The sequence below is a fragment of the Notamacropus eugenii genome, chromosome 2 (assembly GCF_028372415.1).
Source record: "Notamacropus eugenii isolate mMacEug1 chromosome 2, mMacEug1.pri_v2, whole genome shotgun sequence".
NCBI classification, from domain to species: Eukaryota; Metazoa; Chordata; class Mammalia; order Diprotodontia; family Macropodidae; genus Notamacropus; species Notamacropus eugenii.
The window spans coordinates 476,233,903-476,246,529 of NC_092873.1; the positions used below are offsets into that span (position 1 = coordinate 476,233,903).

The following is a 12,627-nucleotide window of genomic DNA, read 5'->3' on the forward strand; positions in this document are numbered from 1 at the left end:
AATAGAGGGATCTTTAAATACAAATGCTGAGGAACAACTAGGTACCATCAAATGTTCTCAATTATAACTAAACATTGATTTCCCCCGGGTTTGAGGATAACACAACTTCCTAACAGCCCAGGCTATTTTGGGATTTAGGCACTTCTTGAACTTGTCTGCACCTCCTAGACTTTCATCATTTTGGCCAGCAGTCAAAACACTAAGACTTTTTCCTGCTAAAGACTTGAACAAGTCTTCCAGAGATCACAGCATTGGATTGAAGGGGACTTTTTCACTTAACCAGGGGTGCTCATCACACTTGCTGATCACTACTACTCAGTCCCTTCCTATCTCCTTGACTTTTTAATTATTGCAAGAAAGTCATTGCTTTTCCTTTAACATTGATTTTCTTTGAAAGGGACAGTAATAGCTCAGTTTAGGATATTTTAAATTTGAGGGACTGGTGGGTCTTCCAAGAAAAGTCATCCTATAATCAGTTGGAGATTCAGGTCTGGACATAAGGAGAGAGGTTAGCACTGTAGAATTGGTTCTGGATATTACTTGAAACAACTAAGTGACTATAAATAGAGCGCTGGGCCTTGAGTCAGGAAGACTCTAGTCCAGCCTTAGACACTTAGTAGCTTGTGACCCTATTCAAGTAGCCTTTGCCTCAGTTTCCTCATTTATAAAATAAGGATAATAATAATAGCTTTCTAGGGTTGGTGTTGAGGTAAGAGATATTTTCAAAATGCTTTGAAAACTTTAAAGAATTATATAAGTGCTAGTTATCATCATCATTATAGTGGTAATTAAAGTCATGGGAGTGAATGAAATTGCTAGGGGACAGCAACTTCCTTCAAAAAGGTAAAGACTGATTTAAGCAGACCTTAACAAGGTCTTCAGTTCAATTTAATTTAACAAGCATTTATTAATACTAGAAGGACAAGGCATTTCAACTGATGTGAAAACATTTATTGAGATTTAACTTTGAAATAGTTTTTCATTCTATCTCTATTTTCTGTGCCCTATAGTTTAAAAAATGTGCTGAATCAATTGGCACAGCTTCAAGGTATTCTTAAATTCTGTTCCTTCTCGTATGTCTACACTGTCCTCTGGAATTATAAAGAAAAAAAGACAGTCCCTGACCTCAAGGAGTTTACATTTTATTGGGGACTGGATAATGATTATACCAATAAGTAAATACAAGATCATTTAAGATGAAAACTAAGGGGATAAGGAAAGTTTTCAGCACCCAGATTGGACCTTGAAAGAAGCTAGAAACCAATTTGCCAATAATAAAATGAGGAAGAAAGGTTTCTCCAAAGGAGAGTCACCTAAGTTAAGCCTGGAAGAAAGCTAAGGATCTTATGAGATCTGCAGAGAATTAAGTTCATCTGTTTACAACATACAAAGAAACAATAGCAAAAAGATGGTGGAATACTAAGTATTAATATAAGTTATACAGTGCAGTTATACTAACCAAAACTAATTAAAGAGAGAAGACAGGAAAAATAATCATTCCCTAGAAAATAACACCTGACCCTCAGGTGCTACCTTAGAAAGCACTGTTGGGAGAGTCTGAGAGATGCCTGAACATGGCTGATTGCTATAAATGGGGCAACTTATAGCTTGCTTAATGGTCAGAATAAATATTACTCACTTGCGGCACATTTTGACCTAAATTAAACAAAGCCAGTCACAATTGAAATCAACTTTGAGAGATTTTTCAGTGCCAAGAGATATAGAAAACATTTTTCCTGTTGAGTAGCATCAAGGATTTCAACCTGCTAGATATTAATAGTTAACACGGATAAAGTGCTTTAAGGTTTGCAAAGCATTTTACATAGTTTATCTCATGTGATCCTTACAGCAGCCTGTGAGGTAAATGTTATTATTATCCCAATTTTGGAGATGAGGAAACTGAGGCCTACTGTCTAAGTGACTTGCCCAAGTCATTCAGCTAGTAAGCATCTTGAGGCAGAATTGAAACTCAGTTTTAAACCTGGCCCTAGGTCCAGCACTTTATCCACAATGCTACCTACTACCTAAGGTTCCAGATTTAGGTTCTAGACCTGGGTTCTACCACTATCTACAAGACTGCAGGCAAATCACAACACTCCTCTGACCCTCAATTTCCCTATATGTAAAGTTAAGATAAAACCTCCTTTACTTACCACACAAGGGCATTGTGAAGATCACTTAATAGATTTTGAAAATCTTTAAACTATCAGGAGTAGATCTACCCTGAACCTCCAACTGGGAGCTCTGGCTCCCACTTTTGGACACCACTGAGCTCCTGACTGGTGAGAGTTCTTGATATCTAGCCAGACCTAAGCTGATCTAGCAATCCCATTGACTTACCAGACCAAAACAAAGTTTACTCTCCCATATGGGTTGTCTTCCTCTATTAGAATACATAAATTCCACAAGGACAGAGACTGTCTTCCTTTCTGCATCTGTATCCTCAGTCCTTAGCACAATACCTTGCACATATTAAGCGCTTAATAAATGCCTTGTTCATTCATTCAAAATATAGTTGATCTAACCTCAAGACAACTCAACAAGGGTGATTTCTTATTATAATTTTTCCAGGAACAAAATCCCCCTTCAGAAAGAGTTTTAGGCATAAAGGCCTTGATTCAGATTGTTCTTTATCCTGGTCTCCCTCAAGTAATACAATTTCCTTCAAAACATTCCTCAGGGGCTATCTTCTGCATGGGACCTTTCTTCCTTCCCTTCATTGTTAATACTCTCTCCCTGTTCGAAAATGCTTTGTATTCTTTTGAATATACTTTGTTCTTACTTACCTGTGTACATGTTATATCTCAGGCAAACTATAAAGTTGGGGACAGGGACTTTACATTCTTCCTATAGTCCTTATATTCCTAATCACAAAAGATTATGCCTGGCGCATAGTAGGCACTTAAATATGGGTTGAACTGAATTAAACTTGTTGACTATTTCTAGACTCTCAAAACTGTCCGACATCACATAAGACCTAACTGGACTTTGAGACAGCCTCAGAAAAACTGAATGGATTCATACATGAACAACTGCCGTGTTCCTGGAAATGCTTAGACTATAGAAAACTAATTTATTCCTTAGTCATGACTTTATTTCCTATAGATTGGCTATAAATGATCCTCTGAAGTGACCAGTTCAATAGAAATTAGGATAGAAAGGCCTGATAAACTTTTCCTTACTCTATTTATTGTTCAATTCCTTGAAAACTGGAAGAAACTAGAGAACTATTATCCCAGTTTCTCATAACAACTCCCCTTTCGAACCACCATAGCCAAATAAAAAGAATCAAAAAGCTTTCATTTTTATTTTCTTTGCTTACTATTTTGGCTCATAAAGGTCAAAGAAGGATATTTTAAAGTGTAAGAATTTGAGAAGTATATCCCATTGGGTATATTTCAAAACCAAAATAAATCAAATAGAAGGGATTTATCAGAGCCTTATCAAAGACCCAAGCTGAAGCCCAACAAGTGTACCATTTTCCTATCATTGTTTAGCGAGCCTACACTTCTCCTAGAGTCTTAAAAAGCTGCAGTTCAAACTTATTTGACTTTGAGAACCCTAAATATTTGCAAAATAGTAACTATGCCCATAGGATCATAGATATAGAACTATGAGCTTCTTCAGAGGGCACCCATTCCAACACCTTCATTTTTCAGATAAGGAAATTGAAGCCTAGGGAAGGTAAGGGACTTGCATAAGGTCCCACATTTAGTAAGCTTCAGAGGTAGAATGTGAACTGAAGTTATCTGTAGAATGAGCTGGAGAAAGAAATGGCGCACCCCTCCAGTATCTTCGCCACCCCAATGGAGTCACAGAGAGTGAACAGCAAACCTCTGAGTTTAGCACCATTGAGTACACTTCTATTGTACCATAGGGCATCTCCTTCAGGGAGAAGGAAGTACTTCTAATTCTAGGTCTCAGATGGAAAGAGAAATGCCTTGACTGCAATGAATCTCAGACTAGAAACCTGCAGTTTTAACTCACAGTTTAAGGTACAGTTTCCCCAGAGAGTCTTTGCTCTCTCCTCTCCCATAAAAGGACTCCTCAGTCATGTGTCTGCTGAAAGTTGTCCTCTGTGTGGTTTGTAGTAGTGAAAGAAAATGTAAAACAGTCCTTTCCTATCTCTTCCCCCAACCCTACATGCCCAAAACAAACCAGTCACCCCAGGCATCTCCCTGCTGTGATCCTGTAGGTCTCATGTACTCACCCAGAGAAAGTTTTTCCAGGAGATAGAGATAACTCTGAAAGAAGTCATTGCGGATTGCCCTGTGAAGGATGAAGGACATGCTATGCCGACACAGCTCATCATCTGTCTTTTGCCAACGCGATCTAAAGGCAAAATGGGCTCCCAGATAGGCCATGATGAGGGGAAGAGGGAGAATAATTTTTTTCTACATGCAACGGTAGCCTCCTGCCTGACCAGTGTGTAGAGTGAGTGATCTCCTTTTGCAGGAGCTGGGGACTGTCATTTTAAATCATCTCTCAGGCCTCTGTCATTCTATATCATGGCTGAATGTCATGGGGTGGGTGGTGATGTAGGGGTGAGGGAAGGGAGGCATGGAGAGGTCAGACTTTTGGCATTTTCCCCAGTCTCTTGGGTGTCACCCCTTCCAGGCAAGTGCTGAACAAAGATGAAAACACAGCCCGAGATGCTGCTTTATCTATTGCTACACACACACACACACACACACACACACACACACACACATACACACACACACACACACACACACACACACACACACACACACATGCACGCACTCCCAACACCCTGAGGATTTGCTTTAATTTGATCCTAATCTTGGACTTGTTTCATTTCCATATCAAAGAACCAAGGATATATGGCCAGCACAGAGTAAATCCTTCTTGATTGATTGATATTAAAAAGGAAAAAAGAAGTCTTTGCAAACATTTTCCATGATTTGTCCTATACATCTGGAACACTGGATCCCAGTGATGAAAGCGCCTTCCATCAGGCACCTGATTTGCTCTCCTTCTGCAAGGAAAGATTGGCCTCCAGTCATCCCGATAGAGCAACAGATTTCTCACAGTCTGAAGAATTTCCAGGAGAGAAAATTCCTTGGTAACACATCTCATTCCTCAACATTCCTCCCTCCCAGGGAATTCTATGTTCTGTGTACTTTCAAATGTTATTTAAACAGATTTCTTCTTCTGCCTTTTTTTTAGAGCATAAGATTTTTCTCTCTAGTACATACAATCAGATGCCCAGATGTTTCCAGCTGGAAAATGAACAAGAAATTATCATATGTCTTAGAACCAAAATAAGGAAAATACCACAACAATGGCCTTTTTTTAAGCTATGAGACTTAACCTTGTGTCTCTGTTTTCAGTTTCTTCATGAGGTTGTCATGGTCCCATAGGTGGCATACTAGGAACGGAAAAGGAGTCAGAAACTCCCTTTGAATTCCCTGGTTTAACTTCTGTGATGCCTTAGGCTACTTTTCTGGGCATCGACTTTTTAAATATATAAGAAAATTTTATATATGTGTGTGTGTGTGTGTGTGTGTGCAAGTATATAAATAAATATATTTAAATATATAATAATACCTTCCTGTTCCCCTATACTCCTTATATAATAATGGGTAAAGGTCACACTTCACACACTTTATCTGATTTCTAATTTACCTCTAAAGAGGACTCATGGTCCTTTACAAGGAAGTAAAGAAAAGATGGACAGCTCTGAACACAATGCATAGTATTTATTATATAGGTTTTCTTGAAATGGAAATTTATTGCTGTATATTTTGAATCCTCTTTTACGCTCTGCTGTGTACATGGCAATGCTTTTTTTTCTTTTCTTATTTTGTATCTAAGTTTTAACATTTAAGTTTGTGATATATTTCATTTTCTTTTTTTATTGTGTATTTGAATTTTTGTATTTAAGTGTAAATAAATTATTTTTTAAAAAATAAAGCTGAAGATATGCGGAGGTTCTTACAGCAGCCTAACCTATACCTGCTTCTTTCGTATCTCAGGGACTTTCATATCTCCATTAAATATTATTAGTCTAGGCTAATGGTATCAAACTGAAACAGAAACGCAGACCACTAATGCATGCATGAGGTTCCTTGAGGGCTACATGACTTGCTTTGAAAATGTAATGTTTTCTACGTGTTTCATTATATTTTTATGTATTTTGTTAACAATTTCCCAATTACATTTTAATCTGATTTGAACTGCTCTCAGCAGGGTAATAGACCAATGTAGGCTCCCAGGGTATGACACCTCTGGTCTAGGTGATATAATTTTAAGTTCAAGTAAATTCCTAATGACTATTTCTATTTTCTTTTCTTTTTTTTTTTTGAGGCAATTGGGTTTAAGTGCCTTGCCCAGAATAACCCAGCTAGCAAATGACTAAGGCCAAATTTTAACGCAGGTCCTCCTGACTCCAGGGCCAGTGATCTATCTACTGCACCTACCTACCTGCCCCCTGCCCCATCACTATTTCTAATGGGAAAAGGAAGACTTCAAACTCTATACAAGACTTGACTCCCTTCCCACTAAATACCAGTTCCATAAAGAACACACATAACAAATAGCAAAAAAAAAAAAATACATTTATCCAAGTGGACAGAAAAACAGAAATCAAAGAAAGTATATATATGAGACTACATACCAGACAACACAGATAGAAGAATCTCCCTGACTGGGAGTGAGATAACTCAGCTTGACCAAGAGAGAAGATCCCAAATCTCATCCAAAAAGGAAATTCCATGAAGTCTCTAGTGTAGCAAGATGAGACTGAGGACATGATGGATACTGCTATCAGCTCATCTCACATCAGATTCTTCCCAGACTCTTTTCCTCCCTCCAGCAACTTGAAGCAGAGTTGGCATTGGCCATCTTCTCTCTTGAAGTTGGAAGCCAAAACAAATAGACTGATGAGCTCATATATCTCTTCTCATTCTCTCCAACTTTGACCCTGATGAGGCACAGGGCATTGATCTCCACCAATGAGGAGAGAGTCTCATACCAATAAGCCTTGGGGCTTACAATTGGATTACAATAACTATTACTATTATTATTTCCTCAGAGACTTGTTAAGTCTATTGAAACCTTCAGATTTAGACCTATCACTTCTACAAATGGATGGATGTATTTTATGTATGAAAAATAATTGGGGGGAAGGGATTGAGGAGGTAGAGGAGATGACCAGAGCTTTGGTGGTTTCATCAGTGTGGAAGGCCTCTCCAACAATGCAAACCAGCAGCAAATTTATAGTCTTATAAAGGTCCTTGGGTAAATGAGAGGTAACGTGCCTTTCCCAAAGTCACACAGTCAATATGTGTTGGAGTCAGGAATCTAACTCACATTTTTTTCTGCTAAATTTTAGCAGAACATGAACTATTATTCTTGGGGACATGATAAAGAGGTAATGATAAGAATTGACATTTGAATGTACTTTAAGGTTTACAAGGCATTTTATACTATGGCAGTTGAACTTCATAATAACCCTGTGGTATATACTACAGGTGTTATTATCCCCATTTCGTAGATAAGAAAGCTGAGGCTTGAGCGGTTGTTAGTCAGTAAGAATTTGTGAAGCATTTAAGATGTAACAGTCATTGTGCTAAGTGCTAGGAATACAAAAAAGTCAAAAACATGGTTTCTGTCTCACATTGCAGTGGGAAATACAGCATGCAAATAACTCTACATGCAAAATATGTATAGTGAGTAATTGACTTGCTTATGGTCACACAGCTAGTTTATATCACTGGTGGTTTTAAACACAGGTTCCCTGATATGAAATTAAAGAAGTTAAGAATGTGGTCTCAAGTAACAGTGAACATATGAAAACAATGATTATAGCTATTTAAATAGTATTTTAGTCACTGTGGGATTTCTGAGTATCTAGGAGAGTGCCTTTCACAGAGTACAGGACCCTAATAAAAGTTTGTTAAATGGAAATTGACTTGTTAACCACAACTTGAAAATTCTATGACCTTAAAAGTAACTTTTTTCAGCTATTTTTAACTTTTAAAAATAACTGCTTCAATTTAAGTTCAAGCCATTTTTGCTTTAAAAAATAGAATTGATTGATTTCCTAATTCTGAATGTTTTGTCTTTAAATATTAAGAAAATTGTCTTTTTCCTTGCATTTGGCAAGTTATCTCCATCAACAAAAGACCGTGATCTTGGCAAACTCTCCATTGACCTAGGTCAAGCAATGGGCCTAGTTTTTAAAAAATTATATTCTACCTCTGGATACAATTTAATCTTTTCTTCTTTTTCAGGCAGAAAATAAATTTCTGTTTCATTTCTTTTGTCAAGTTTGGGCAAAGATGAAGTATGTTCTTGGTTCTAGTCACAAAAATAATAATGAACTAATGACCCTTGTATTTTTTCCACTGATTTAAAAATGACCTTTACAAATCATTTGTATTTATGCTACTCAAAAGAATACACTGAATGCCTCCAAATACAGAACTATAATCATTACAATCACTATGTGATACCACTAAAAATGAACATTCCCACTTCTAGATGGTGGGTGCCAAGAAAATCAAATTGTGGCCCTGTGGGCATTGGCTCAAGGATCTCATGTTTAGATTAGAAAAGAGAATGCTTGGTGTAAGGAGAAAAACACAAATGATTGCTGTTTTCAAATATTCGAAGGTCTCTCATGTGGAAGGAGGAATAAACATTTATTTTGAATGGTTCCAAAAGGCAGAATTAGGAATAATGCCTCAAAAATGCAGAGGTTAATTTAGGCACTGAAGAAAGGAAACACTTCATCACTATTAGAACTATTCAAAATGGAACGGGCTACTTTGGGAGATAATTAGGACTAGGTCCTTTCCAGGTCCTCCCTACATCTGGACATCTGGATGCTATCCCTCTCAATGTACTTAGTCAAAGATGGCCTCAGTGAAAGTGGCCTTTTATTGTCTAACAGGCTGCTGCGAAGTACAGTTGTCAATACTCTGTACAAGAAGGGAAGGAAGGAAGGAAGGAAGAGAGAGAGAAAAAGAAAGGAAGAAAGAAGAAAACTGGTTAGTGTAATCTGTCAGTCAATAGACTGTTGGAATAGTCTTCCAGTTAGCCTTCCTGCATCAGGTCTCACCCTATTCCATTCCATCCTCTACTTATCCATCAAAGTCATCTTCTTCAAATACACATTTGACCATTCCCCTACCAAATAAACCCCAGAAGATCTCTATTGCCTCCAGGATCAAATATAAAATCCTGTCTTTTGCTTTTAGAGGCCCTACCTTTACTAGTTCCCTTACACCTTACTCCCAGAGATGGCTCAGGAGAAGAAAGTGAGGATGGTGACCTTGCACAGCCATCCCTCACTCAAATCAAAGTCAACTGCATGTCATCATCTTGATGTCATGGTTCTCTTTGAGAATGAAGGACAAACACAACAACACTTTACTCCCTGCCATGTACTCTTTGAGCCAGTAACAATGGTCTCGTTATTGTTCCATGTATGAGACACTCCATCTCTAATTTGGTCATTTTCTCTGACTGTTCCCCATGTCTGGAATGCTCTCCCTCCTCATCTTTGCATAGGGGCCGCCCTGTCTTCCTCCAAGTCCCAATAAAATCCTACCTTCTACAGAGGAAGTCTTTCCTAACGTCTCTTAATTCTAGTTCTTTCACTCCGTTAATTATTTTCTATTTATCCTGTACATAGCATTTTTTAAAGGAGCCAGAGAAACCAGGTGCAAAAATGAGGAACAGAATTTCTGGCATGTGGACAGCCAGTGAAAATCACAGTTGGAAGATGGGGTGTCTTGTTCAGGGAGCAGCAAAGAAACATATTCATTTGCTTGCTGACTCCCTCATTAGACTGTGAGTTCCTTAAGGGCAGGGGTTGTCTTTGCATATTTTGTAGTCTTAGTGGTTAGCACAGGGGCCTGGTACACAGTAAGTATTTAATAAATGCTTATTGACTGACTTCACAACCTGGCCCCCTGCTACCTTTCCAGTATTTTTTTTTATAATTTTATTTATTTTCAGTGTTCTACAATCACTACCATATAACTTAGATTTTTTCCCCTCCATCTTCCCTACCTCCCCTCTCTCTCCCAGAGATGGCATACAACTTTATATAGGTTCTACACATAAATTCCTATTAAATACATTTTCACTACAGTCATGCTGTGTAGAAGAATTAAAATGAATGGGAGAAATCATATAACAAACCAAAACGTAATACACACACACAAAAAAATGATCTGCTACATTCTGCAATTGAATTCCATAATTCTTTCGCTGAATGTTGAAGGCATTTTGCCTTAAAAGACAATTAGGAATTTTTCTAAGTTCTTGCATTGCAATGAAGTTCCAAGTCTACCAGAAGAAACTCTCACACACTGTGGTTGTTGCTGCACAAAGTTCTCCTGGTTCTGCTCCTTTCACTCAGCATCAGATCATTTAAATCTTTCCAGGCCTCTCTGAAGTCTTCCTGTTCATCATTTCTTATGGCACAATAGTATTCCATTACATTCGTATACCACAATTTATTCAGCCATTCCCCAATTGATGGGCATCCTCTTGATTTCCAGTTTTTCGTCACCACAAAGAGGGCTGCTATAAATATTTTTGTACATGTGGGACCCTTTCCCATTTTTATGATCTCTTGGGGATACAGTCCTAGAAGGGATATTGCTGGATCAAAGGGTATGCATATTTTTGTAGCCATTTGGGCATAGTTCCAAACCGCTCTCCAGAATGGTTGGATGAACTCACAGCTCCACCAACAATGAATTAGTGTTCCAGCTCTCCCACATCCTCTCCAACATTTATCATCTTCCTGTTCTGTCATGTTTGCCAATCTCATAGGTGTGATGTGGTACCTCTAAGTTGTTTTGATTTGATCTCTCTAATCAGTAGTGATTTAGAACATTTTTTCATATGCCTATAGATATCTTTAATTTCTTCCTCTGAAAATTGCCTGCTCATATCCTTTGACCATTTATTAACTGGGGAATGACTTGTATTTTTGTACATTTGACTCAGTTCTCTATATATTCTAGAAGTGAGGCCTTTATCACAAACATTAGCTATAAAAATTCTTTTCCAGTTTTCTGTTTCCCTCTTAATCTTGGTTGCTTTGGGTGTGGTTGTGCAAAAACTTTTCAGTTTAATGTAATCACAATTATCCATCTTGCACTTCATAATGCTTTCTGTCTCTTCTTTAGTCAAAAATTCTTCCCTTCTCCATAAATCTGATAAATACACTATTCCTTGCTCCATCAATTTGTCCATAGTATCAATCTTTATACCTAGATCATGTACCCATTTGGATTTTATTCTTGTGTATGGTGTCAGGCATTGGTCTATAGGCCTAGTTTCTGCCACACTGTTATCCAGTTTTCCCAGCAAATTGTATGCTGTCTCAGGGAGGGAGGGGGGACGTAGGGGAGAGAGAATGAAAAAAAATCTAAGTTGTATGGTAGTGATTGTAGAACTCTGAAAATAAATAGAATTAATATTTAAAAAAAAGAAAGTGATGTTTCCTTCCTCAATTTCCACAGGGTATTTTGTCTGAATCTTTCCTCAGTCCCCATCACAATCCATCTCTATATTCATTCATGTCTTTATCCTATCAACTGAATAGATTTTTTTGAGGTCAGGAGGAGGATCTCAACTTAGATTTCTGATTTAGAAGATCAAGGAATAGGATACTTTTCCAAGAACCAGTCTTCTTACTTAGTTATTCCCTTAGAGTATATAATCTGCAAGCCTGTTAACAGAGGCAAATAACCTTTTCTGAACTTGGGGCATTAGGCACATCAGTTACTTTAGGTATATACTTTCAAAGTCTGACCCTCTTCAACTAGGATAGCGCTTCATGAAATAGAGAACAGCTCTCCTTTGGCTAGTCAGACCAATCAGATTGGAGGTCAGCAGCTCAGTTTCAATTTAGTGGTGATCATTAAACATGAAAGGGGTTGTGGCAAGTGACCTTTCACAGCTGAAGAAATAAATTAACTCCCAATTTTCTTGTCAATTTATTTAATTTAACAGATAAAGAGAAAGAAAGGCACCAAGACCATGTTGGGTTCCTTGCTTTCCTAAAGAGAAGAGTTGAGATATGTAGCTTGGATAGGATTAGGCATTTTAATTCTCAAAGCATCTGAGATGAAAACACAGTGGCATTTTTGATAAGAGTAATGTTCCTGCCTACAACATCTGGTTTTTGTAGAGCCTGGGGAGGAGCCTCCTCCACCTCCCCATGTTGCACTTTAACTGAAAAAAAATTTCAGGTCCAGATCTGGATTCCTGTTTTGCTATGTTGTGATACATACCTGCACCTACTATCCAGAACATGATACTATTTATATGGCTTCTAGCAGAATCCCTCCTAGAAAATGGAATTGATATCAGGAAACAAATGAGCCATAATCCAGCCTGCCTGGTTTGGTTTACATTTCTCATCTCATTGAAAGATGATGATAGATAAGGGTTAGGAAAAGCAGGTGGGTTACAGGGGTAGAGAGGGAGGTAAAATTATATCACATTTTCTTACCTTCCCTAATGAATTATGGGCACTGGATTCAATATGGTAGAAGCATCATTACTTAGAAGGATCACAAAGATTTGGAGTTGAAAAAGGTCCATTCCAATATGCTTATTTTAGACAGCAAGAAA

General features: G+C 37.8%; 1 protein-coding gene across 1 annotated transcript in view; it reads right to left on the reverse strand.

Moving 5' to 3' along the window:
* Nucleotides 1-4,520, reverse strand: part of NTMT2 (N-terminal Xaa-Pro-Lys N-methyltransferase 2) — a 29,089-nt gene extending 24,569 nt beyond the window's left edge. The window contains exon 1 of the mRNA XM_072648680.1: nt 4,211-4,520. Within this exon, the coding sequence (XP_072504781.1) occupies nt 4,211-4,364 (154 nt within the window). The 5' untranslated portion in view covers nt 4,365-4,520. The remainder of the gene's footprint in view (nt 1-4,210) is intronic.
* Between the last annotated feature and the right edge of the window lie 8,107 nt (nt 4,521-12,627).